This window comes from Bos mutus, chromosome 11 (assembly GCF_027580195.1).
Source record: "Bos mutus isolate GX-2022 chromosome 11, NWIPB_WYAK_1.1, whole genome shotgun sequence".
Taxonomy (NCBI): Eukaryota; Metazoa; Chordata; class Mammalia; order Artiodactyla; family Bovidae; genus Bos; species Bos mutus.
The window spans coordinates 6,723,692-6,750,912 of NC_091627.1; the positions used below are offsets into that span (position 1 = coordinate 6,723,692).

Consider the following 27,221-nt stretch of genomic DNA (forward strand, 5'->3'; position numbering starts at 1 on the left):
TTTTGGTTTTCTGATCTTTATCATTGTTGAAAGAAATTTCTTGTACCATAGCCTATATATACTCACAGAAAGACCATTAAAGCACTCTGCTCCATCAGAGCTTGGGTCCCCGTGTCTTTCTTTCTTTCTTTCTCTCTCTCTCTCTCTCTCCGGCTAATTTGATGGAGCGCAGAAACCCGTCGCGCGTACTCTCCTGCCCGGGTTTCCAAGACTCCCTAGAGAAGGCGCCCTGTGCCTTCAGCCCCTTGAGAGGGTGCCCTGTGCCTTCATGAGCAATACAAGCCCTGTGTCAAGAGCTTTATTGGTTCTCTGCGTAAACCAGGGAATATCAGCCTCTTTCTCTCTTGCACGTTCTTATCATCAACTCCGGACTGCCAGTTCCTTTATGACACTCATTTATTTAAGCCTTTCTGCCCGGCTAGACTATGGGCTCCATGAAGGAGGGATGGTCTGTTTTGCCTACCCCTACGACTTCACAGAGTATGGTACAAATCAGATCAGTATATCTGTTGACCACAGAAACACCCAGGTATCTGTTGATCAGGATGACAGAGCCTGCTTCTGGTCCACTGATATCTCTCTTCCCTGCTTTAATAAAAGAATCTACGTATTTTGGCTGAGCACATGGTCAGTGAGCTACAGACTATGTGTCCTAGCCCCCACTGTGATCATGGGACTCGGTTCTAGTCGATAGCGTAACAGTAAAAGTGACATGTGCCACTTCTGAGTTTTGCACAACCCTTGGTCTCTCTCCTGTTTCCATTGGCTGGAATGCAGATGTGATGGCAGGAACTCAAGTAACCACTTTGGACCTGGAGGTGAAAGGCATGTGTTGAGAATGACAGATCCACTCTATCAGAGCTACCTACATCTGGACTGCTCAATGAGAAAAGCAAACTCCTATCTCATTTAACTCACTATATTTCAAGGTCTTTTCATTATAATTTAAACTGTCCTAAGTAATTTTCTCTGTGCCTCTCTAGAACAGCAGTTTCCAGCTGAGCTTTCACAATACCCAGTGTGTCTCTGCCAGTTGTGAGATGAATTCTAAGCACTGGTCTCTGAAGCAGTTACAGAGCTGATCCCTGGTGAGGGATCATAATGAGCCAGGTATCCAGCTAAGTTCTTTGGACCTTGCTCATGTAATCCTTATCACAGTCTCTGCAATAGGTCCCAAGACCCCCTTCTTACAGATGAGAAATGGAGGTTTGGAGAGGTCATGACCCTACTGTCAGAAGCACTATCAGCTGAGGAGTCAGGGTCATCAGACTTACGGGAAAGGTCTAGTGTCCTCCCAAGGGTGGCCACATCGACCCTTAGGCCTCCATGGGAACTTCTTTCCACTAAGCCCAGATTCTGGCTGTGTTTGTAAAAATCCTGAACATGGCTCTCTCAGCAAGGTTGAGAAGGCGCAGCTCATCCCATCAGTGGGGCTGAGGTTTGCAGTCTGTGTCTTAGGGTCTCTTGCCAAGGATGCTAAGGGGGCAGGAGACCAGTCTGCTCGATAGACTCAAAGTTGCTACTCCTGACCTTTCCAAATTTGTCATCTCTTTTGTGACTTTCTGATTTCACAGTTCACTCCCATCTTCCCAAATTTGTTTTTTCATTTCAGTCATATGAATGATAAAAGTATTATGTGCTTATTTCAACAACTTAAATGACGCATACACTGTATATAATATGTAGCATATTACATACAACACATATACACTGTATATAATATGTAGTATATTATATATAATACATGCTATATGTGTGTCATATATTATATATAATACATATATGCTGTATATAATGTGTCCTATATTACATATAATACATATACACTGTATATAATGTGTAGTATATTATATATAAAACATATATGCTGTATATGTGTCATATATTGTATATATGTATGCTGTACATAATGTATCATATATTACATATATGCTGTACATAATATGTAGTGTATTATATATAATACATACATGCTGTAATAACTTGAAGTATTTCCCTCCATACCTTGGGCTAGTAAAAATGAGATCACACTGTACACACTTCTCAGTAACAGGCTTCTGTCACCTACTTAGGGCCACCCTTCTGTGTCTGTACACAGAGATCCCCATCTCATTCTTTGCGATAAGTACACGGGGGCCCACACTGTGGGTACAGACGCCACAACTGTTTCACTCATTCCCTTCCTGGTAGATATGCGTTTGACCACCAGTGTTTTCCTTTTACAAAGAATGCTCAGTAAACACTGCTGTATTTGTATCTTGTAACTGGTACACACACTGCTCCTAGACACATTCCGAGCACGGGAACTGAACCCCTGCAGTCACGGTAACTTGACTGCAAACATCGGGTCCACGTCCCTCCTCCCTATTCCTGAGTGACAGCAGTTTGTGCCATGCGCATCTGAAACGGTGCCATGCTGGTTTCCTGGCCAAATCCTTGACCACCAGGGAAGTCAAGCACCTTTTTTCAAGAGTTTCTCAGCCACTTGCATCGCCTCCATTGTGAGCTACCCGGCTCAGTCCTTGCGCCTTCTGGGTATTTTAAAACCACGTTGGTTTCATTTTGTAGATTTCCAAAAGGCTGCCATGTCCCAGCCCGATCTTCCCAAGTTCTGCCTCCCTCTTCCCACCTTGTTCGTCTCCTCCCTGCTCTCAGATTTCCCAAGAAACTCTCAGTTTGTTTCACTTATTCCTTTGTGCAGACGCAGGAAGAGACCAGTGTTAGATGGGGCAAATGCACCACAGCCTTGCTCTGCTCTTCCTCCTGACCACACTGAAACCATCCTCTACAGGGTTAGCAGAAACTGGTGATGAACAGAAATGGAACTTGTCTTACACAACAGCAACTAAGGGAACAGCTGGGTAAAAAACCCCTAGCCTATACATCACAAGACTCCTTAATCACCCCTACAGATAACAGCTCTGATGTATGCGTTGCTATAGTAATAGGGGTCTAAGCTGTTTTTTCAGAAACTTGGAGTCTTGTCCAGTTCGAGCCGGCTAAGACTGTTTGGGACCACTGACCCTAAAACTGGGTGTGTGTAAGTGTCTGATAAATGACATTTTGATGTCAAAGGGCCCAAAACTTCAGCCTCAGATCATGCTAAGCACCTCCATTTTTGAACACGCATCCTAGGAAGAAGCACATAACTCAGACACACTTGTGCAGAACACTGATGACCTCATCTCTCCCCATGCCTAAGACCATCCTGCTTCTTCATCCCATAAATATTCCAAGACCCTCGCCTTCTGGGAGGCTGATCTGAGGCTTGTTCTCCTGTTTCCTCACTTGTGAATCAACCCTTTCTTTGCTGCAAACCTCGGTGTCTCAGCGTTTGGCTTGCTATGAATCAGCAGATGAACCTGGTTCAGTAGCAGCAAACAAGACGACTTCAAAAGAAGCCACAGGAACTTTGAAGAATCACACCTGAGACTGAGCCAGCTCAGGCCAGAAGCCACCCAGCACCTGCTGGTGCAGGGAGGCTGAATGACCAGCATTAGGTGCCTGGAAAGAAGACACAGGAATCTGTCTAGGAGTCTGACCCAACCCCACCCCTGGGAATGGCCCCTCCACACGGCCCTGCCCCTGAACACGAGGACACTATACAGACAGAATGCTGCAAAGCGCCCAGATGTCCACCCACAGAGGATCGGCTGCGGAGTCTACACAGTGAACTATGATGCAGCTTTAAGACAGACCACGAGACCCATGTGCTGAGACCACAGAGCTCCAAGATACTCTGCCAGGCGAACAGAGCACGTTACCAAAACAGCTACAGTACGCTGCTTTCTATGTAATAGAGGGGAAATGAAAAATAAGTATTCCCATAAGCAAACTCTGAAAAGATACAAAAGAATCCAACGTTCGTGGCTGTCTGGAGGGTGGGATGGAGAGGGTGAGCACAGGACGGGTGGGAGGGGGACTCCCTGACATTTTTCTTCTTACATCATTTCATTTTTGAACCATGTGAAAGCGTTACCTACTTAAATTGTTTTTAATCTAACAAACAGACAAACAGCACATCCTCCCTACTCAGTGTGGCCCACCTTTGGGAGTCCCCTGGGGGTCCCACGGTCAGGACTCCAAGCTTCCACTGCAGGGGGCACGGGTTGGATCCCTGGTCAGGGAACGAAGACCCTGCAAGCCACAGTATAGACAAAAAAAAAAAAAAAAACAGAGGCCCACCTCTTCTCTTTGAACCTCCCTGAGCCCTCCTCAGGTCAAGTGTGCAAAAACGCCCGTGGACTCTCGGAGCCTGACTCTCCGCCTTGCACCTGCTCCAGCCACTAATGGGCATCAGCGCTCCCAAATGGATGGTCTACGTGGTAATTAATGGCTGTTAGGACGCAGCCCCGGAAGGCCTCCTGAACAGACGCCAGCTTTTCCATTTACATAAAAGGCCAAGCTGAGACTGCTGGGAGCCAGTGCTTCCGCGGCTTCAGAAATGTCTGTATCCCAGGAATGCGGTGGAGGCGGGGGGTGCCCTGGGTGTGGGCCTCAGTCCCGGAAAGTTTGACCCTTTACCTTGGATTTGAGCAGCAAGTCCTCTTTGGTCACCTCCCCTATCGAATCAAGATGAGGACAAAGGTCCCTGGAGTCCCCCATGCTGGCCCGGGCTCACCTATAAGGAAACACAAGGGATCCTGGGTTAATGGCAGCCCCTGCCGGCTGGAGGCAGGAGAGGCTGAGGGGTTAAGTGCATACTTGGGTCTCGAGCCCCAGATCTGTCACGTACTTGCTGGTGACCCAGAGAAGCTACTTAACTGCTCTGAGCCTCACCCTCTTCGCCTGACGATTGGAGAAGGAGATAACACCTTCCGGAAGGGTTGCTCAGAAGATTCACTAAGGAAATATCAGCGAAATGCCTGGCCCAGGGACAGCAAGTGCAGGGAGATGATTAGAATTCAAGCGCTGGGTGTGATGATGAGAACTGTTGATAGGGAAGACACAAGGGTGCTTCCTGCATTTGGGGAGCTGCCTGTTAGGGAATCTAAAACTGCAGTCCTGTTGAGAGACACCAGCTCCCTGACCTGGAGACCACTCTACACTAGGGGGCAGCAGTGGGCAGGGTGGAGAGGCCAGGGCTGAAAACCAAGGAGAAAGGCAAAACCAGAAGGGGACTGCGCTCTTCTCTGAGCAAGCAAGCTCCCTCTTCTCAAGAGCTTCAGAGAGGCCAGGTGACCCAAAGGCCACTTATCTCACTTCCTGTGAGAAACCCCACTTACAGAAGAATCTTTAAACTCCAAGATACTAGAGGAGGAAGTCAGAGCAGCAGCTCCTCCAGATAATGTTATTTGAGAATGAGAAAGTCGCAGAGAAGGGCGGGCAAACCAAGCTAGGAAGGGGTCTGAAGATGTTCGCTGAAGCACCAACGGTGGTGTAACTGGGTGACAGATTTCATAAGAGCTGTGTGGTTGTTGCTTTTGTTTTTTTTTTTTTTACAATTATAAAAACAAAACTCAGACGATATACTTTTTAAAGTACAAGGTATAGGAGCAAAATAGAGGGCTTCCCTGGAGGCTCAGACGGTAAAGCGTCTGCCTGCAATGCAGAAGACCTGAGTTCGCTCCTTGGGTCGGGAAGATCCCCTGGAGAAGGAAATGGCAACCCACTCCAGTACTCTTGCCTGGAAAATCCCCTGGACAGAGGAGCCTGGGAGGCTACAGTCCACTGGGTCACAAAGAGTCAGACACGACTGGGCAACTTCACTTCAGTTTCTGGTGACTCAGTGGTAAAGAATCTGCCTGCCAATGCAGGAGATACGAGTTTCATCCCTGGGTCAGGAAGATCCCCTGGAGGAGGAAATGGCAACCCACTCCAGTATTCTTGCCTGGGAAATCCCATGGACAGAGGAGCCTGGGAGGGTTACAGTCCATGGGGTCACGAAAGAGTTGGATATGACTTAGCAACTAAACGACAATAACAATAAAGTAAAATAAACTGCTGATGATATTGTGGCAAACTTCCATCCTGACGCTCTTCTGTGCATAATTCTCTCTTTTTTTTTCCTGACCAAAACATTTAATTAACAAAAAAATATTACAATGGCAGAGAAAATAATAATAACAATAAAGAGAAATTCGAAGTGGGAATCAGGGTAGAAAACAATGCAAAGACTTTGGTTCCTAGGAGACCAACACGCCGGCTGAGGTGGCCTTAGCCCCAGCGCCTTCTGAGTTTTCCTTGGCTGCTGGCTTCTTGCCTTCCCCCAGGAGACGAAGGTTGTGCTTTTCCCAGAGTTCATTTAGTTCTTTTCCCTTTGCCTGAAGCTGTTGTGTCAGCATCTGTGATCTTCTGTATCTGCTCCTTGTAGTTCCCCAAGGCAGGCAGCGCCTCTTGGACGGTCCGCTCCCCCAGCACCCCTCCAAGCATGAGGCAGCACTTGCGGGTTTCATCTGCCTCCTTCAGAGTATCAGTCACTGCGCTGTGCTCAACCAACTCCATCGCCAGCTCCTTCAGAGTATCAGTCACTGCGCTGTGCTCATCCAACTCCATTGCTGCCTCCTTCAGAGTATCAGTCACTGCGCTGTGCTCAACCAACTCCATCGCTGCCTCCTTCAGCGTGTGCTCATCAGTCACCTCCTTCAGAGTATCAGTCACTGCGCTGTGCTCATCCAACTCCATTGCTGCCTCCTTCAGAGTATCAGTCACTGCGCTGTGCTCAACCAACTCCATCGCTGCCTCCTTCAGAGTGTCAGTCACTGCGCTGTGCTCATCCAACTCCATCGCTACCTCCTTCAGAGTATCAGTCACTGCGCTGTGCTCATCCAACTCCATCGCTACCTCCTTCAGAGTATCAGTCACTGCGCTGTGCTCATCCAACTCCATCGCTACCTCCTTCAGAGTATCAGTCACTGCGCTGTGCTCATCCAACTCCATCGCCAGCTCAGCGGCCTTGGACGCCAGGCCCCGCTGATCCTGCCCAAGACGGTTGAAGCCAGCGATTACCCGCTCTGTGGACACCCCTGCCCCGTGCCGCTCCCACTGCTCTCGCCGGCGAGACCGCCATTCTCCGCCATCTTCACTGCCTGCTAATTCTTCTTTTTTAAACCAGAAGGGGAAAAAAGCTATTTCAGTTTGAAAAGCAGATGCTTCCTTGGAGGGAACTCCTTGGTGTGCCGGCAGCTCTGTATTTGACTGTGGTGGTGGTGACATGGACCTGTATGCATTTGTACGTATTAGTTGCTCAGTTGTGTCCGACTCTTTGCAACCCCACGGAATACAGCCCTCCAGGCTCCTCTGTCCATGGGATTCTCCAGGCAAGAATATGGAGTGGGTTGCCATTCCCCTCTCCAGGGGATCTTTCCGACCCACGGATCAAACCCAAGTCTCCTGCATTGCAGGCAGATGCCTTTGCCGTCTGAGCCACCAGCGAAAACTGCCTGGAACTGAACACACACACGTGCACACACACACACACACAAGTGCGAGTAAAACTGGTGAAGTCTGAATGAGCTCCCTGGTGTACCGGTCTCTCTGCTGGTCATGACGCTGTACTACGGATACACCAGAGATGCGGTACCACTGGGGACCGTGGGGAAGGGAACCTCCCAGCACAGTTTTTGGCAACTTACTCTGAGTCTATAATTATCTCGAAAGAAAACGTTTAAAAATAAATAAGTAAATGCTGCCGCCACCCAATATTTTAGCAGAAATTGTACCCAGGAACCTGGCTTTTGACTCTAGCTCCAAACTGTTACCGAGAAAAAGGGCCCAATCAAAGATGCAGGAGAAGCCAACGGTGCTTTAATCAAAGGCAGAGGTTGTGCAACCACCAGAGGGAGGTGGACCCCTCAAGCGCCCTCCTGCAAGCCCCACCCCACCCCAAAAGATCTGCCCACGGTGAAGTGGCCCAGACTCCACGCCAGACAGGAGTGACTGGTGCTGACGAGGGGCCAAACTTAGTGTTTTCCATGCATTCTTCCCCTGAAAGCTTCCCCGGCCATCTCAGAGGCGGGGCTTTCCCCGTTTTATAGATGACTAAACAGGACACCTCTAGTCCCAGGTCTTGCAGACGGGAGCTCCAGGACTGGGGCCAAAACCCAAGTGGGTCAGACTCTTGGCCCGCTCTTTGGAACGTACAGAAAATGCAAACATAGGCAGAAGGAGACAGAAGTGTGTAACCCACCCCCAAGCACTCATTACCTGGCTTCACAATTAATCCATGGCCAACCTTGCTGAATCTCAACCTGCCACTTCCTCCTTTGGGCAGCAAATCCCAGATATCACATCATTTCATCCGCATACATCTTTCTATGAGACTCAAAAAAGAAAAAAAAAAAAAAACCCACACAACCAAGATTCTATCATTTCACCTAAAAAGAAAAATCTATACTTCCTTCTTGGTCCGTGTGTAAGGGCGACACCTGAGTGGGAGAGGCTGAAGGCCCTACCTCTGTGCAAAGCGACAGCCCCCGGAGGCAGTCACCCTCCGCATTCTTCGGTCCCGGCCAACGGTGGTGAGTTGATGCGCTGGGCTGGGGTGAGCACAGGCTTCTGCTGGGGAACCTGGGAAGACAAACCAGCACACTTCATGTCGTTCTGTTAACCTTAAAAATCACTCTCAAGGCTTCCCTGGGGGTCCAGTAGTTAGGAGTCAGCCTTGTGATGCAAGGGACACCAGGTTGACCTCTGGTCTGGGAAGATCCCCACGTGCCTTGGAACAACTAAGTCCTTGAGCCACAACTGCTGAGCCTGTGCTGAAGAGCCCAGGAGCGGCACCTACTGAAGCCCGCGCACCTAGAGCCTGTACTCTGCAGCAAGGGAAGCCCACACACTGCAACAGAGGGTGGCCCCCGCCGGCTGCAACTGGAGAAGGCGTGCTCGCAGCAGCGAAGACCCAGCACGGCCAACATCAAAATAAAATACATACATAAACCTTGAAAAAGAAACACTCTCAACACCAAGCAGAAGCTATAAACAGCCCACAATTCCTCCTGAGGGAGGGGGGGCAGGGAGTGAATTTTTGGACATTTGGGGCATCCACAGGCTAGACATACTCTCCGGTATGTCTCCAGGGACAATGAAAACACACCACTGCTGGGACGGCTGAAGAAGGCTTGGGTGGAGCTGGCAAACAGGGTCAGCCCTACCCCCGGGGCGGTGTCAGACCCCTCACTAGTCACTGCTGGGCATTACCTTTGTGATCCCCGAGAGATGGTTTGGCAGCGGAGGGCCACGGGGGGCCGCTCCGACAACTGCTCCCCGCTGGACCAGAGGATCCACCCTTTCCACGAGTGCCTCAGATCGTGGAAGCACTCAGATCATCCTTTTGATCTGAGACCCTCAGATCAGCCTTCCAGCCTCCCAAGAACTTCCCGCTGCTCAGGACCCCTGACCCCCGGGTCGGGAGCAAGCCTAGGCTACTGACACAACAGGGTGCGTCTGCGCGTCAACACTGGCCCCCCGTGGTGGGCCACGTCTTCTAGGCGCGGGCAGTTCAAAGAGGGAGAGGCAGTTAGAAGCTACCATTTAAAACGGTCACGTGACAATGACGGGGCTCAAGGTTCTGAATTCCAAGCCTCCTCACTTGAAGTCAGACTTTTAGTTTTTTCGTTTCCACTGAGGTCAAGTGTGCTGGGTGGCTGCCAGCTTCACACTATTTTAAGCTGCAGTATGTGGGCTTTTCAGTGTCTTTGGTATGCGCTCCATCTCTTGGGCTAGATGGTGAAGCCAGGTCATGAGCGGGAGACTCCATGCCAGGAACACTGCCCCGGACAAGGACGACGGTCGACAGGCCCACTCCTGAGTCACAGGTGCCATCCTACGACTCAGGTTCTTGCAACTTCAGATAGAAGAAGCAGAAGAAAAAAAAAAAAAGCCCTGTGGCAAACAAACCTGTGTACTGTCGCTGCCCCTGCTTCATGGATGAAGAAACAGAACTGGAGTTTAAGGAGCAAGGAACCTGGCCAAGATCAATTCTGGGCTAGTAAACAGTGGGCGGGGACCTGACTGGTCTATCCAGCGCACAGCCTTGCTCTAAGTCAGGGGTCAGCACACTTTTTCTACAAAGGCCCAGGTAGGAAATATTTTAGGCTTTGCGGGCCACGCTGATCTTTATCACGTACATTAATTTTATTAAAACCAAACCAAACAGCCTTTTTCTATTTACAGGCTAGGCAGGAGATGAAACGTTTTAATCCAGCACGGAAATTAACGAGGCAGAAACAAAGGAGTGAAGAGGAGACCCTTTTCTGGATGAGTCATGGGGTGAAGAGCTGCGCTCTCAAGCCAGCCGGGTAGCAGCCTGGGGCACTTCCTGGGTTGGGGCTTCCGGGACCTCTCAGGGGCTGATGCCCTTCTCTGAAATGGTCCCCAAGTGTCTTGTTCACTCTCTGTGGGCCTGGAGATCTCCAGGGAAGGAGGTTCTGCTCCCCAAGGTGCTCTCAGGGGTCTGGGGAGAAACAAGCACAGACCTAAGAGGGGAACCTCATGTACCAAGGATGCCAGACACAGGTTCCTCTTATTTTCAAAACTTTAAAGATGATACTTAAAAGTAACCTATTAGGGTCTGTATTACAAAAGCAACACAAATTCATCATAGAGTTTGTAGAAGGGACTCTCCTGATGATCCAGTGGTTAAGAATCCGTTTGCCAAGGCAGGGGACACAGGCTGGATCCCTGGCCTGGGAAGATTCCACATGCCGAGGGGCAACTAAGCCTTTGTGTCCCAACTACTGAGCCTGCATGCTGCAACTACACCCATGCTCTGCGAGAAGAGAAGCCACTGCAGTGAGAAGCCTGTACCGCAACTAGAGAGGGAGCCAAATAAAGCAACGAAGACCCAGTACAGTAAGAAAATAAAGTAAAACATTGTAGAAAATGCAGATGAACAAAAAAGAAGGAAACAAAAATCGCTTGGGACTTCCCTAGTGGTCTAGTGGTTGAGACTCCATGCTGTGGAGGCAGAAGGTTCAATTCCTGGTCAGGGAACTAGACCCCACATGCTGCAGCCAAATAAATAAATATTAAAGAACCTAAGCCAAAACATAACAGATTTAATTTGTATACAGCTTTTGGAGGTTCACATTCTGTTTCCCATGTCACTAAATTTCTTTTCAACAACTTCATTGCTGGGCTTCCCTTGTGGCTCAGCTGGTAAAGAATCCGCCTGCAATGCAGGAGACCTGAGGTGGGAAGATCCCCTGGAGGAGGGAACGGCTACCCACTCCAGTATTCTGGCCTGGAGAATTCCATGGGCTGTGTGGTCCATGGGGTTGCAAAGAGCCAGGCAGGACTGAGTGTGCTTATATGCTTCCCACATCACTTAATTTTTTTTAACAGCTTCATTTCTAGTGGCTGGATAATATCACACCACATATAATCTAAGCTCTACAATACCTTACTCAATCATTCTCCTACTGGTAGACACAGGATATCTGTGTGAGTGTGTGTGTGTATGGCAGTGAGGATTATTTTAGAATATAAGTCTTTGACTACATCTTTGATCAAAAGAAAAATTACTGGGTCAAAATATTTGTTTTGAAAGTACTAGATATATACCGACAAGTTTTCCTCCAGAAACATTATATAAATTTATTGGCCTCCCAACAGTGTCTGAGCAACATAGAAAGTTTAAGGCTTACTAATATTTTTTTTAAGTTAATGTTTAAAAATCAGTTTATAGAAACAGACTCACAGATATGGAAAACAAACTATGGTTACCAAAGGGGAAGGGGAGGAATAAATTAGGAGGTTGGGATAAGTATATACACACACTACTATATATAAAGAGATAACCAACAAGGGCCTACTCTATAACGCAAGGAATTATACTCAATAGTTTGCAATAATCTATAGGGGAAAAGAATCTGAATAAAACATAAATTCACGTATATATGTATAACTGAAGCACTGCGCTGTACACCTGAAACTAACATGACACTGTAAATCAACTAGACTTCAATTTAAGAAAGCCAGTTTATATATGGGGAAATGTCGAGTGGTAGTATCAAAAACTAGATGCTTAGTATTCTATGCAGGACCTGAAACATCTGAAGTGCACAAGTCTGCAAGGATCACACTCTGATGACCCCGGCCGTCTAAAAGCTGTCATTTTGCTTTATCTTGGTCCCCAGTCAACGCTGACCAGGCACCTTCCTGGGTGATGGGAAACAAGCCAGGCATGGGCGCTGCCCTCATGGGACACAGAGTTCCCTGTTTCAACACCAGGGTGCCTGTGTGCAGCCATGAAGGATATTATAATCGCTCACGGGAGCCACTTTCCGTTCTTACTGCAGTCAGCTGCTCCGCAGGCGTCACCCCTGGAGTTGACTACGATCACGGAGGGCAATTATGGGGACAGCCAGACCTGCATTCAGCTCCTCGATCTTGTCACTCACAAGCTGGTGTCTTTAGCTAAAATCACCAATCCTCAGTTTCCTCATCCAGGAAAATGGGGACAAAGACAGCAGGTGGCTGGTAGGGTGACTGAGAAGATGAGGTGGGACGACACATAGCAAGGATTTAGCGTGACGACTTCTGATCATAGGGACTTGCTCAGAGTTTGTATTTATCTGAACAGCAAGCACCTCCCTACTAGTCCAGTGGCTAAGACTCCAAGCTTCCAACGCCGGGGCCCCAGGTTCATCCTTGGTCAGGGAACTAGATCCCACATGCTGCAACAAAAGATCCTGTGTGTGGCAACTAAGACCCAGCACAGCCAAATAAATAATTTTTTTTTAATAAATTTTTTAAAAAAGAGGAAGAATGTTCAAAAAATGCTCGGTACTATAAAGTTTGTTGTGGCGCTCAGTCACTTAGTCGTGTCCGACTCTTTGTGACCCCATGGACTGTAGCCCGCCAGGCTCCTCTGTCCATGGAATTCTCCAGGCAATACTGGAGTGGGTTGCCATTTCCTCCTCCAGGGGATCTTCCCAATCCAGGGATCGAACCCTGGTCTCCTGCAATGGCAGGTAGATTCTTTACCACTGTGCTGCCTGGGAAGCCTGTAAAGTATGTCACTGGCTGTGTTTTTGGTTTTGTTTTAAACTATGTATTTATTTATTTTATATAAAAGGTAATTAAGTCATATTAATGTAGGCAGAAACCAACACAACATTGTAAAGCAATTATCCTCCAATTAAAAATAAGCAAACTATCCCCCCAAAAGTAAAGTAGTTCAGTTCAGTGAGGTCTTTAGGGTGGACCTTAATCCAATGTGACTGGTGTCCTTATAAGAGGAGGAGATTTGGATCCACCAAGAGGCACCAAAAGAAAGGACCACGTGAGGACATAGCAAGAAAGTCACCACCGCTATGTCAAGGGGAAGTCTTAGAAGAAATCAAACCTGCTGACCTCTTGCTTGGACCCCCAGCCTACAGAACCGTGAGAAAATAAATTTCTGTTGTGTAAGTCATCCAGCCTGTGGTACTCTGTTATGGCAGCCCGGGGAAACTGACACAGTGTTAGATCAACACTAAAGCTTCTGAAGATGGGGACTTCCCTGGTGGTCCAGTGGTTGAGAATCCGCCTTCCAATGCAGGGGATGTGGGTTTGATCCCTGGTCAGGGAACTTGGATCCCCATGCCTCTGAGCAACTAACCCGAGCTCTGCAACTAAGCCCTGATGTAGTTAAAAAAAAAAAAGCTTCTCAAGATGAAAACCATTTTCTGGTTATGTATCCTTGTTCTTAGATGATTCCTCCTAAATATTGAAGGGCAAAGGGTCATGATATCTGCAACTTACTCTTAAATGGATTGGCAAGAATAATTCTGATGCTGATGAATATATAAATACATAGAGAGTAAATGGGGCAAAAATGTTAACAGTTGGTGGATATAGGTAAAGGGTAAATGGCATTTCATTTTATGACTCTTTTTACTTGTCTGGGTTTGACTTTTTTCAAAATAGAAACTTTTTTGTTTGTTTGTTTCAAATTCTTTATTACACATCATGGTTGCACAATTTGAGGCTGGTTAAATACCACTGGCTTTCAATTTTTCTTTGAATATTTTCCAGATCACTACATGCAAGTGACCATGAAAATATTTGGCATTTTAAAAATCTGAAACACTGAACAGGCGCTTACATGATCAAAATAGAAACTTTTTAAAGATTCCTTTTATCTCACTTAAGATGGGAGCAGAGAAGGGTCTTTTGGAAAAGGTAACCTTAACTCACGTCAACGAATGTGAGCTTGAGCAAGCTCTGGGTGTTGGTGATGGACAGGGAAGCCTGGCGTGCTGCAGTCCATGGGGTCGCAAAGAGTTGGACACACCTGAGCGACTGAACAACAGCTCAACAACAGGAGCTCCAGGACCGAGTGCCTACTCTGAGCCAGGCGTGATGGGCAGCGCTTCACTACATACTCTCGGGTGAGGACAGCTGTTTCTTATTTTATGGAGGAAGAACGGAGGCTCTGAGATGGGAAGCCACTTGCCCAAGACCACAGAGCAAGGCAGTGGGACAGCGGGAAGTGAGCCAGGTGGGGTGAGCCTTCCCATCCTTCCCTCTGTGCAAAATAAACGGAAAGGACACAGAAGGTGTTTAATAAAGACTGAAAAGGAAAGACACCTCCACTGCGGGGAGGCCTGGATTTGGGCATGGGCCCTCTTGAGAGCAGCAGCTCCGTGGTGCTGTTAAGAGTCACCGCCCCATAGCTGGTATTCGAGATGCCAGCCAAGGGGCTGCGCCTCCGCTACAGACACCCAGGGCACCTCTCCCTCCTGACCCACCAGACCCACCTCCTCTCGGCGACGAGAAAGCAGGAGGAGAGGAGGCAGGCTGGCAGGTCTGGCAGAGAGCCTGCCCACTGCAGGCCCCGGATGAGACGGCTAAGAGGCTTCTTGTCCTGAACAAGGGCGGGTGAGTCCCCCCTCCCCGGGGCCTTCATGGAGTGATGGGGAAAGCCACCCCCACTTCAGCCCCGCACAGGGGCACAGGCAGTGAGGCAGCACATCTGGGCACCACCACTGAGACCAGGCCTCAGGGGCCCATTACTCATCAACTTCCTGGAGGCTCTGGCTACATCCTTCTGCCAGCTGCGAGCCCAGCTCCTCAGGATTTAAAGGTGATGCTGCCAACTCCGGCACCAACACAAGGACACCCCCTGCCCTGATCCTCACCACACTGGCCACCCCACACACCTGTGCCCACACCTTTCCATGCTCCCCTCTACCCCACAAAACATGTCCCCTTTACCTCCCGCTCCTGCCTGCTCCCCACTCTACTTCCAAGCCATCCCCTTGCCCCCAAATTCCTCTCTTTAACCAGACTTAATACGCCAAGTCCACTGTCCTTCCAACTCTCAAGGCAGGACCCTCAGCCCTTCTTTCTTGCCAAGTTCTGCTTGCCCCCATTCAGGATGGCCCTGTGAACTGGAAACGGATACTAACAGACCTCACGAAATCCTCACAATCACCCTGGAGGTCAGGCAACATTGAGAGCAAAATTCATCTCCGCCTCCATCACTAAAAGAGGGAAGGCTGAGGCTCAGAGAGGGGAAGCAACTGGCTGGGGGTTGCACAGCTACAGAACAGCTGAGCCAGGATTCAAACCCAGGACTGCCTAACCCAAAGTCAGTGCTCTGAACTGTCAGCTCTACCAGCTGCCAAACAGCTTGGAGTGGGGATGATGACCTTCAGGTCCTCAGACCCAAATGCCCAACCCCAAGGGTGGCTTCCCCTGGCCTTCCTCACAAGCAACTCTTCTGAGTCATTCTCCACACAGCACTTTTTTCTGCTCAATTTCAGTTCCTTAAGTTTAGGTTAACATCCTTGCACGACCTGAAGCCTGGTACTGCACTCTGTCCAAGGGGCCATAAGAGTCCGTTAATTGGGGTTATGGCTGCTCCATGCTGGCAGTCCCTGGGGGCTGACAGGCTAGAGGCAGTGACTGGCCCAGGTCACTGAGAAGCTGCAAACCCTGGAGTAAGTAAAAGCAGAAACTCAGACCAGGACCCCTAAAACCACGAAGCAGGAGAGGATTAGAGAGGTTCATGCTGAAGTCACACGACCAGCGGATGGCAGAGCAGGGGCTCTGGTGGGGAAAGGCTCCTGTCCAGGCTCACACAGCAAGCTGGCAGAACTGGTCCTTGAACCCAGGGCCTACAGTTCAGTCCACTGCTTTGTCATGTCACCGACCAAACCACAAACCAGAACACCAATTTAAATCTGCAAGTCAATTCTCTCTCGATCCTGATTCCCTCCCCTTGCTCTACTTTTTTTTACCCATAGCATCACCTTCTAACACCTTTACATAGTTATCAGGTTATCTGAACATAAAGTCCATGAGTTCAGGGGGTCTTTAGTCTCTTTTGCTCCCTGACGTATTTCAAGCACCCAAAGCAGTGCCCTGTATACTGAAAGCTCAGTAAATATTTGCTGAATAAGTAAGTCTGTCCCACACTCAATGAATACTTACTATGGCCAGGCTGTGAGCTGCAATCATTTTGCTGGATTGCAAAATGATTTTCCTAAATCGACCTAGACATTAATGCTCACTGAGACAAGCCCACATTTCACCTGGTTCCAGGAGCTAGTGCGCGAACCCAAACTCAAGCCAAACCTGGACACTTTCTTCAAGAACCAAACCTTCAAACCAAATGAAAAACATGGCATTTCTCTGAACTGAAGAGAACTCAGATTTCCCACAGGCTCCCTCCGGGAAGCAGTTTCAACCCACCCCCTAAAAGGCCCAGCCAAGTTCAGAGGATCTGCAGCCCCTCAGCCCAGCCACAGGCCACCAGATTCACCCCTGCCACTTCTGCAGCATCACTTCTGCTAAACTCAACTCAGTCAGACCGAGGTTATCAGTGGGCACGCTGGTCTTGCCCAGCAGGGACAGTACATCTGTACCAGATGGTCCTTCCTGGGATATCAGCAGAAATGTCCTTGGCCTTGCAGCCCTCTCCTTAGTGCTGTCCAGTACCCACTGGTGGGAGGGATCCTGGGAGGGCAACATTGGAGCCAACTCTGACAGCATGAGAGCTGCAGGCGTCCACTCCCTGGGTTCCTGCGGCAGTTCCCAAGGAGCGTCTCCTGCAGCCATCACAGACGAGGGGCCCAGTGACCCCCATGTGCATCTGGGTTTGGTTGAACCAGACTGCAGAGGGTTAGACCTGGACACTTTTAAACTATGGCTTTTCATCAAAACCACAAGGCTGTTCCAACAAGTCCCGAGTCTACTATCTGTCTCAGTACACGGAAGACGACGGCAACCTCAGAGGAGACTGTTCCAGAGAACAGTAAGGCATTCCAGAAATGCTGCCCGACTTCCGGATGGTCTTCACGAGGAGGGAACCTGCAGAAAACCAACTCTACTGTGCCAGGTACTGAGCGCAAGGTGCCGCGAGGGAGGCCTGTAACTGATTTCTACTCCCCCTTCCAGCTGTGTTCCCTGAGGTACACACTGCCTCTCTGAGCCCTGGTGTCTTCCTCGGCAAAATGAGAAACAATAATTGAATCTACTTCCTAGGACTATTGGATGAGTTTAATGAAATAATGCTGAGTCCAGTGCCTGCCACGTTAAGCGCTTAATAAGAGGTAGTTCTTGCTAAGGAAAGGACAGACAGCATATTGAAAAAAGGAAAACTAATAAGGGCTTGCTAGATGTCCCATAAGCCATTATTTATGCCTTTAGTTATATCCTAAGCGTCGGTTGATTCCTGTTTTTCAAATAAACTTAATCCTCAGAGCATCCTCGGGTAGAAGGGGCGGAGGCCAGAGCGACAGTCCTCGTGACAAAGGACGAAAACAAGGCCCCCGAAGGTCCCGGGAAGCGGCCAGCAAGCACCCTCTGCCCTCAAACCCTCCCGAGTGGGTTCAAAACACCAGACACGACTCTCCTCCGGGAGAAGTGGCTGGAAGCGATCGTTAGCTGGGGAGTCGGGGCTGGGGCTTTAATTCATCACGGCTAAGAAGTGGTTATCTTTTGTCCCTACAGGAAAAAAAAAGTGCACGTCAGGGCCCAGACCGGAGGAAAGAAGTCAGCGGTCCGAGACGCCACAAGCGTGCTTTCAACCCTGGGGCAGGCCCAGGCAGAAATGAAAGAGACGGCGCCCCCTGTTCCGGAGCCTAGGGGCCCGAAGTGGGGCGCCCGGGGCCCGAGAAGATACCCTGGGCGCCGGCCGGAGGAGGGGTCAGGGCAGTGGCGGCCGAGGGGGGTCCCGGGCTCCGCTCACCTGGCCACGGCGTTATGCGCACCAGGCAGGGCCAGGTTCCCGCCGGCCCGGAGCCGGACTGGGGCGCCCCTGCTCGGAGAGACCCGGCCCCCTGAAACAGCCGGCGGCGGCCCGGAACTCACCTGCAGTCGCAACCGCGCCGCCACCGCCGCCTGTCAGTCAAGCGCGCCCTCCGAGCCGCGGGCGCAGGGTCTTGAGGCCCGGCCAGCCGCGCCCCGCCTCCTCCCCCCTGGGCTGCCCAATCGGGAGAGGCCGACGCCACGGACGGGGGCGTGGTCAGATGGGCGTGTGGACTGGGGGCGGGACCGGAGCTGGGGGCGGGGCCGGGCTTGGCCGGCGCTCTGACCTCACAGCCGCGCGCCGGAAGTATCCCAGTTCTCGGCACAGAGGCTTGGCGGCTCTGGACAGCAGTGCCGGTGCGACTATGCGGGTCACCGGGAAGACTTTCCGCCGGCGCCGCGCCGACTCGGAGTCGGAGGAAGACGAGCAGGACTCAGAGGAGGTTCGGTGCGTTTGGGGCGGGATCCTACGGGGCAGGAAGAGAGAGGCAACCTAAGGGGACTCACGACCAGCCGGGTACCTCGTTGACACCATTGCTGTGAGCGGTGTCGTTACCCCTCTGCGAACGAAGAAAACGAGGCTCCTAGGGATGAGACCGCCGCCCCAAGGTCTCATGGTTGGGAGGGGTGCCCCTGGGATGCGAAGTGGATCTGACTCCTGGTGTGTTGAGACACAGTCACTCTCTGGACCACTGCGGGCGGCTAGACGGCCAGTCATTGGTGTCCGTCGAAGCTGCCTTTTGACTCTTTGAGTTCCGTGAAGGGTGTCTCAGCCTGTGCGTTGCCTTTTTATTTATTTTTTCTCTTCTAAGATTAAAACTGGAAGAGACCCGAGAGGTGCAGAACTTGAGGAAGAGGCCCAACGGGGTGAGGTGGGTACCGCTTGGGAGTAGAGGACCCAGAACAGGAGGGGATGACAAGAGACACCACCTCCCCCGACTCCTCTCACCCCGCCCGGGTCGTTGTCACAAATATATTCTCAGACATAGACAGCCCCTTTTCTTGACAAACTTTACACTTTGTACTTCCTGGAGAGGGATTCAAGCGTTGTTGTTTGCAAATGTTCAACCAGGACATGCCCTGAGCCTTGTGGTCTTGAAGTCTGCTCCAGAGCTACCATGGGCTTCCCTGATAGCTCAGTTGGTAAAGAATCCGCCTGCAATGCAGGAGACCCTGGTTAGATTCTTGGGTCTGGAAGATCTGCTGGAGAAGGGATAGGCTACCCACTCCAGTATTCTTGGGCTTCCCTTGTGGCTCAGCTGGTTAAGAATCCGCTTGCAATACGGGCAACTTGGGTTCGATTCCTGGGTTGGGAAGATTCCCCTGGAGAAGGGAAAGGCTACCCACTCCAGTATTCTGGCCTGCAGAATTACATGGACTGTGTATTCCATGGGATCGCAAAGACTCGGACACAACTGAGCAAGTTTCACTTCTTCCAGAGTTACAGGTCATTGCTTGTGTTTTTTGGTTTGTTTTTGTTTTAATTCCAATACTTTGGCCACCTGATATGAAGAACTGACTCACTGGAAAAGACCCTGATACTGGGAAAGATTGAAGGCAGGAGGAGAAGGGGACGACAGAGGATGAGATGGTTGGATGGCATCACCAACACGATGGACATGAGTTTGAGTAGGCTCTGGGAGTTGGTGATGGACAGGGAGGCCTGGCGTGCTGCAGTCCGTGGGTTCGCAAAGAGTCGGACGTGACTGAGCGGCTGACCTGAGCTGATGGCTGCACTGGGTCTTTGTTTCTATGCAGGGGCTTTCTCTGGTTGCAGTGCTTGGACTTCTCATTGTAGTGGCTTTTCTTGTTTCAAAAGATGGGCTCTAGGGTGCCCAGACTTCAGGACTCATGGCATGTGGGCTCCGTTGTGACTCACAAGCTTAGTTGCCCCTCAGCTTGCAGAATCTTCCCCCGCCAGGGATCAAACCCATGTCCCCTGCATTGGCAGGTGGATCCTTAACTACTGGACCACCAGGGAAGTCCAGACTAGTGTCTTTATTACACTTCAATTAATTGTGAAATGCACACTGATTGTTAAGGGTTTGGGAAATTTAGAAAGGTATAATCAAGAAAATAAATAGTACCTATAATTCTCCCATAAAGAGGTAACCAATATTGACATTTAATGTTCTTCCCTGCCTGTTTTCTCTCTCTCTTTTGTAAAGACTGTGAGCAGCCTTATTTTTATTCTATGCTTCAGTAGTCTCCTCTTATCCACAGGGGCTATGTTCCAAGACCCCCAGTGGATGCCTGAAGCTTGAATAGTATCTAATCTTATGCAGACTATTTTTCCCCACACTGATAGGTGGGTCGTGTATACAGTGTGGACCCTCGGGACAAAAGGGTGGTTCACTTCCTCTGTTGGACCAGGCAAGAGGGCAGAGATTCGTCACACTGTTCATAATAGCTGATAGATAATGTAAAACTTACGAATTTTTTTATTACTGGAATTTTCTATTTAATATTTTTGGACCATAGGTAACTGACACTGTGAAAAGTAAAACCACAGCTAAGGGGGGGGTAACTACTGTATTTTCAATTCATGATATTGTGGGTATTCATCCACATTGTGGGTAATCGCCCCCCCAAAAAAAAAAACCTTTTTGATAGCTGCATAATATTCCACCAGATATACATACCATAATTTAACTTGCCCCCTCTGTTTTGGGATCTGTAGGTCATTGTGCCAAATTTCAACCACCAAATAAGGCTGCAATAGTATTTTCCTACACTTGTCTTTAGCTTCATTTTCTGTGAGGGCAAAATCTTAGAAATGAGGTTTCTAAGCCAAGATAATGCCAAATGACTTTGTAGGAAAGTGTACCACTTAGGTGAACACTACCCCCATCTCTAGCATCTAGAGCGTCTCTCTCGCTTTCTTATTGTTTCATAACATTTATTTTATTTATTTGGCTGCACCAGGTCTTAGTTGTGGCACATGGGATCTTCAGTCTTCGCTGAAGCATGCAAACTCTTAGTTGCTGCATGTGGGATAATTCCCCGACCAGGGCCCCTGCATTGAAAGTGCAGAGTCTTAGCCACTGGACCACAGGAGAAGTCCCTAGAGTGTCTCTTGATCCCTGTTATTCTTGTAGGCTTTCCATCTGACTTTGGTGTCCACTCCTCAAATCTTAACCCCGCACTAATGTTGCAGACTTCCTAAATGTCTCTTCAGACTTCCTAAATGTTTCTCCTGATCTTTGAACTGTGCCATTTCTCTCTCTCTCTCCTCTGCTTTTTGGTTATTCTCAGTGCTGTTGCCCTGCTGGTGGGAGAGAAAGTACAAGAAGAGACCACTCTAGTGGTGAGTTGTGGAACCCTCCCTGGGCAGTGGGAAGATGTGACTGCTCTTCAGTGGGTGATTGAGTTTTCTTTAAGAACAAAACATTCCACTGCGAGTTACATAGATGTTGCTTCTCCGCTGTTTGCTTTCTGCAGGATGATCCCTTTCAGATGAAGACAGGCGGGATGGTGGACATGAAGAAACTAAAGGAAAGGGGCAAAGATAAGTACGTGCAAAACAGGCTCAGATACAAACTCACCTGCACCACCTGCCAGCCAGGGAGCTGGGGCCTGCTGCAGCTTGTATACGGCTTGAAGTGCCCTTTGTGCTCTGTAAAGAGTATGTTGTTTAAAAGCAAAGAAAACAGAAACTCTTCAAACGTTAACTTAGTGTAATGTAGGTAGGCACCTCTTGTAAGGGTGCATTATATATTGTCTTTCAAACCCACGTGGAAGTTATTTTTCTTTTTTAAGAAAAACATAGAAAACACAATTACCAAAATAATACAAGCAACGCAAAAGTGAAAAATAAATATATCTACTCTTTCCCCCTGAAGTATCTCCAGAGGCCATCAGTGTGCTTGCGTATATTCCTGGAGTTCCTTTTGGTTACGTGTTATATATGTATCTTATTTTTTCCAACTATGGACAGGATGTTGTACATTTCATTGCATACTTGTTTTATTCATGTAGCATCATATTCAGCCTCATTTATATGTGACTCTAAGGCTCTCCTTCACTGTTCTCTTTTTTGTAGGATCAGCGAAGAGGAAGACCTCCATCTGGGGACATCATTTTCTGCAGAAACCAACCGAAGGGACGAGGATGCCGACATGTAGGTGTCAGTCTTTTCAGCGCTGAGCGATTGGAGGTGGGCTCCAGCCAGATAGTGTCTGACATTTAGTCACAGATGACATTTCTAATCTTATCCAAAAACAGCAAATTTGACCCCTCTTGTGTCCCTGGTCCCCCTTACCCCACCACCTCAGGCTTGAGAACTTTGAAAACCTCAAGATTTCTTTAAGAACGTGGTTCTTAGAATTTTTAAATTCCTTGGCTGGTAATATTCCCATCCCACCCCTTAAAGAAAATTGTAGGGAGAAACATTGGACTTGCCCATTTTTCATTTTGCCACCAAGGCTGTTAAATAAAAACTGCCATCAAAGAAACTTCCACATAATGTGGTGGGACAGGATCTCATTGTATAGACTAGTGCTTTAAATTGAAAACTTTTAGCTTGATTTAAAAACTGAAAAGTTATTTTTCTCACTTCTCCATGGAATGATGACAACTTCATCATCACCCATCATGGCTCTGGGCCAGGGTTGGAGCTGTCCTGCCCCTCCCTGAGGCCTGCGGGTATCTCATTTCAGGATGAAGTACATTGAGACAGAACTGAAGAAGCGGAAAGGGATCGTGGAACATGAGGAACAGAAAGTCAAGCCAAAGAATGCAGAGGATTGCCTTTATGAGCTGCCAGAAAACATCCGGGTTTCCTCGGCAAAGAAGACGGAGGAGATGCTGTCTAACCAGATGCTGAGCGGCATCCCCGAGGTGGACCTCGGCATCGAGTGAGTTTCAGACCCACAGTTGCGCCTCTCTCCTGCCCCTAGGCAGAAGGGCTAGCTCTCTGCTTTCCAGGTAACAGTTAAGGGGGCTGTTTCTTAACCTGTCTCCTTGGAAATCCACAGATACAAACTTACCCTCTCTGGCCTGCTGACATGGTTGCTGCCCAGAGTTTCTTTGGGTTGATCAGAGGAGTTAAAGACCCTAGGTACTGTCACCACCAAAAACAAAAGTATTTGTTTTATTTTATAAAGTAGAGGGATACTTTCTTTCTGTTTTTTCTTTTATATTTATTTATTAATTTGGCTGCTTCGGGTCTAAGTTGCAGCATTCTGGATCTTTTCATTGTGACATGCTGGCTTCTCGCTAGTTGTGGCGTACGGGCTTACCATGGCGTGTGGAATCTTAGTTTCCCAACCAGGGATCACACGCAAGTCCCCTGCATTGGAAGGTGGATTCTTAACCACTGGGCCACCGGGGAAGTTCTGAAAGTGTTTGTTTTTGTTTAGCCTTTGTTCACAGTCCTTCCAATAGGTGCTTGTAGTCTCCCGCTCGCTTCAGCAGGAGCAGTGATAAGGTTCACCCACCCCGTGATCCTCCTTTCATTTCAACTACAAAGCATCTGCTCTAAAAGGGGACTTTTGTGGAGGAAATACAGGGTCAGAATCTTCTTCGGGTGTGGTAGAAAGTTGGGAGACGTCTGAGTTCTCACCTCTTTGCTGGCCTCACTGGCTTTGAGCCTTAGGGAGTTCACCTGTTCACCTGACCTCTGGCTCAGTTTCCCCTCAATCAGAAGAGAGTAAGTCCTGCATCTCCCATGCTGTGAGAGTGCCATGATGTTCTGGTCGCAGGGGAGTTGGTGAACTGTAGAGAGCTGTGCCCTGAGAAAGATGACATCCTTATGCAGCTGAGCGAGGAGGGGTGCTTTGAGCCCCTCCAGTCAGTTCCATCTGAGGCCCGCAGTGGCAGAGCTCTAACTGTGGAGTGGCCCCTCTCTCCCCACAGTGCGAAAATAAAAAACATCATCTCCACGGAGGACGCCAAGGCCCGCCTGCTGGCTGAGCAGCAGAACAAGAAGAAGGACAGCGAGACCTCCTTCGTGCCCACCAACATGGCTGTCAACTACGTGCAGCACAACCGATGTGAGCGCCGCGTCTCCGGGGCGGCGGCTCCTCCCCGCACCCCTGGGCTCAGGTGCCTGGGCCCTGTTCTGTCTGACACACCCCCTGGTCTCTTTCGGTCCAGTTTACCACGAGGAGCTCAACGCTCCCATACGGAGAAACAAAGAGGAGCCCAAAGCCCGACCCTTGCGAGTGGGGGACACAGAGAAGCCGGAGCCTGAGCGTGAGTACAGCAGGGGCCTCAGGGCCGCTGGGGGCGGCTGTGGCCCAGGGTCGGTGGAGGCGGGGAGGGGTGGCGCTTGGGCTTTGGGGCCAAGGCATCTGGGTTCTAGTTCTTTCTCTGGACCATGGTTATGTGCCATCTCCTTTCCAAGCCTCAGTTTCCTCACCTTTAAAATGGGGTTGGTAATAAAATGTACCACTGGGGGTTGCTCTAAGGATTCAATGGGCTATCAAGTGTAACAGAGACTCAGAAAACTTGAATAAGCAAAAACAAAAGTTACTCATGATTTCACCACCCAAAGAAGGCCACAGTTAACATTTTTTATTTTTACAATTTACTTTATTGAAGCATAGTCTATTTACAGTGTTGCATTAATTTCCACTGTATGGCAAAGTGGCTCAGTTACACGTACATATGCACGTTCTTTTTCACAGTTTTTCTGTTACGGCTTATTGCAGGAAATTGAGTATAGTCCTCCATGCTGTACAATAGATCCTTTTTTTCCCTGAGCTATACAGTGGGTTCTTTTTATTTATTTATTTTCCAGTTGTAATATAATTGCTTTCCACTGCCGTGTTAGTTTCTGGTATACACAACATTGTTACGTAGTGTTAACCCTCAGTGTTCTCGGGGGGCTGGTTCCAGGACCTGCTGCCAACACCAGAATCTGTGGATGCTCAAGCTCAAGTTCCACAGTCAGCCCTCGGTACCCACAGCTGCCAACCAACAGTGATTGCAAATGCAGCACTACACTGCCTGGGATTGGCTGTTGAACCCTAGATACCAAGGGCCAGCTCTGTAACCTTCCCGACTTCTAAAAAAGCACACACATATATTGTATACATACTTAATAGGATATCACCGCTCTTCAGTGTCTGTCCTCTGCCTGTTTGTTCATGACAGTAAATTATATTTCCCTTTCAGTGGGCACGTCACGTTCTGCTGTACAGGTAGACATCCTTTAGTCTAACTGCTTTCCTCTGGCGAGACACTCAGGCTGTTTCCCATGTTTCCCTATGTAATGATGATCGTCCATCCAGCAGTGCCCTTCCCCACGTGCTCTTAGCACCAGGCAGTATCATCTTTTTCATCAACAATGGGACAATTCTTAGGAAATGCTACATTTGCTGAGACTTCTCTTGTTCCTCCTTCTTACTTCAGAAATTATTTCCTGTAACACTTTGGCCGAGTAGTCTTTGATTCCCAAAGAGTTTCCTGTTATTAATCTCTGTTAAACAGAAATTTTAGAGGCACCAGATTTGGGTTCAACGCTTAGCTTCCTGTCACTTTCTGAGTGACCTTGAGCAAGTCAGCTAACCTCTCTGAGGAGAGACGGTAACATGCACCTGCTGGGATTTCTGGGCAGGTGAAAGGAAGTCATGTCTAAAAGCTTGTGCCATGCCTGACCTAGTCAGACTCTCAATGCAGTTAAGAGTTTGCTGAATTAGTTATTATTCATTTGCTGAGTAACATCCGACTGTGACTCCAATGGACTGAAGAACATCAGGCTTCCCTGTCCTTTGCTATCTTCTGGAGTTTGTTCAAACTCATGTCCATTCAGTCAATGATGTTACCTAAAAATCTCATCCTCTGTCGCCTTCTCCTCCTGCCCTCTATCTTTCCCAACATCAGGGTCTTTTCCCGTGAGTCAGCTCTTTACATCAGGTGGCCAAAGTGTTGGAGCTTCAGCTTCAGCATCAATCCCTCCAATGAATATTCAGGATTGATTTCCTTTAGGATTGACTGGTTTGATCTCTCTGCAGTCCAAGGGACTCTGCTACTCACCTGGTCTAACACTAAAGTCAGTGTATTTCAGCTGGCACCTGACTCCACCGTGCTTGTTGCTCAGCAACACATATTCCCTGCGGCCCTCCTGTGTTCCTCTTGACCAGGGTGGGCATTGGGGCGCCTCTCGAGAGTGAGGCACAGGTGTGGTTGACCTAGCCTGTGCAGAGCTAACCTGTCAGTGGCTTCTAGCGTGGCAGACAGCTTTTCCTCTTTTCCTTCTCAGGGTCCCCTCCCAACCGCAAGCGTCCTGCTAATGAGAAGGCCACGGATGATTATCATTACGAGAAGTTCAAGAAGATGAACAGGCGGTACTGAGGGAGGCTAAATGGGGAGAGGTGCAGCGTGGGATATAAATAACTGTTGTCCACTCCCTTTATCCCCATGATAAAAGATTTCCTGGACAGAAGCCTGCTCATTGGCTAGCAGATGGCTCCCAAAACAGACTCTGTCAGTCCCACTGCTTACCTGTGGGATTTTCAGGCATTGAATTTGTAACCTTTTGAAACAATGTGTAGTTTTCCTATTTGGGGGCAAACTAGTCTTGTGAGCATTATTAAATCTTGTTTGTAAATATGTTGACTTTCTCTTAGTATTTGCCCCGGGTCAGGAGGAAATGGGTCTGTGTTTCAGGGTAAGATAATATCCTTTAGATTGGGCTTTTATTATAATACATGCTGTCATTGTCTCTTGCTTTCAAATATCTGGAGTGAGATTCAGAAATGCCTCCTTCACTGTTTACAATGGATCCAGCTGAAAGTAGAAAAATCTAGACGATCAAAGGAACACTAGTATTTTCTGACTTTTACAGTTATGTTTCTTTTCATTAAAGAAAGAAAAATAATTTTAAGCATTTAAATATTAAATATGAAGTGGACCTAGCCTTATTTGTTTTGTGTCTCCTTGCACCAGCAGTGACTCAGATCATATGTTCTGGGGTTGGGCAACTCGGAAGCACAGTTCCGTCACTGAGAGGGGTTCTTCTCGTTTGGGATAGGCACCAGCCTTTGAGTGACCAGGTTTGGTGCCACTTGTGGTGTCGCTTTTTGTGAGGCAGGTAC

At 48.8% G+C, this 27,221-nt stretch overlaps 2 protein-coding genes and 1 pseudogene across 3 annotated transcripts in view; 1 reads left to right on the forward strand and 2 right to left on the reverse strand.

Moving 5' to 3' along the window:
- USP20 (ubiquitin specific peptidase 20) overlaps nucleotides 1-18,355 on the reverse strand; it is a 44,675-nt gene extending 26,320 nt beyond the window's left edge. Inside the window, exons 1-3 of the mRNA XM_014482575.2 lie at nucleotides 18,244-18,355; nucleotides 8,394-8,508; nucleotides 4,525-4,621 (exon numbers count right to left, since the gene is read on the reverse strand). Of these exons, the coding sequence (XP_014338061.2) occupies nucleotides 4,525-4,605 (81 nt within the window). The 5' untranslated portion in view covers nucleotides 4,606-4,621; nucleotides 8,394-8,508; nucleotides 18,244-18,355. The remainder of the gene's footprint in view (nucleotides 1-4,524; nucleotides 4,622-8,393; nucleotides 8,509-18,243) is intronic.
- LOC102268114 (prefoldin subunit 2-like) lies at nucleotides 6,126-7,114 on the reverse strand (annotated as a pseudogene).
- Nucleotides 18,356-18,475: 120 nt separating the features above from the next.
- On the forward strand, nucleotides 18,476-27,041 carry C11H9orf78 (chromosome 11 C9orf78 homolog). 2 transcript variants are annotated; one of them, XM_005908787.3, is made up of 9 exons: nucleotides 18,476-18,628; nucleotides 18,993-19,052; nucleotides 21,436-21,487; nucleotides 21,622-21,692; nucleotides 22,223-22,300; nucleotides 22,839-23,036; nucleotides 24,037-24,173; nucleotides 24,277-24,375; nucleotides 26,387-27,041. In XM_005908787.3, exons 1-9 carry the CDS (start codon nucleotides 18,546-18,548, stop codon nucleotides 26,476-26,478), a joined length of 870 nt encoding a protein of 289 aa, XP_005908849.1. In that variant the 5' UTR covers nucleotides 18,476-18,545; the 3' UTR covers nucleotides 26,479-27,041. The 2 variants fall into 2 exon arrangements, with proteins under 2 accessions (XP_005908849.1, XP_070234953.1); XM_070378852.1 differs by lacking the exon at nucleotides 18,993-19,052 and having other exon boundaries at nucleotides 18,483-18,628.
- Nucleotides 27,042-27,221: the final 180 nt, after the last annotated feature.

Coding starts and splice junctions, on each gene's coding strand:
- C11H9orf78 (XM_005908787.3), top strand. CDS start 18,546: ATGCGGGTCACCGGGAAGACTTTCCGCCGGCGCCGCGCCGACTCGGAG. Junction 19,053..21,435: donor AAGAGGCCCAACGGGGTGAG/GTGGGTACCGCT, acceptor GGTTATTCTCAG/TGCTGTTGCCCTGCTGGTGG. Junction 22,301..22,838: donor AGGGACGAGGATGCCGACAT/GTAGGTGTCAGT, acceptor ATCTCATTTCAG/GATGAAGTACATTGAGACAG.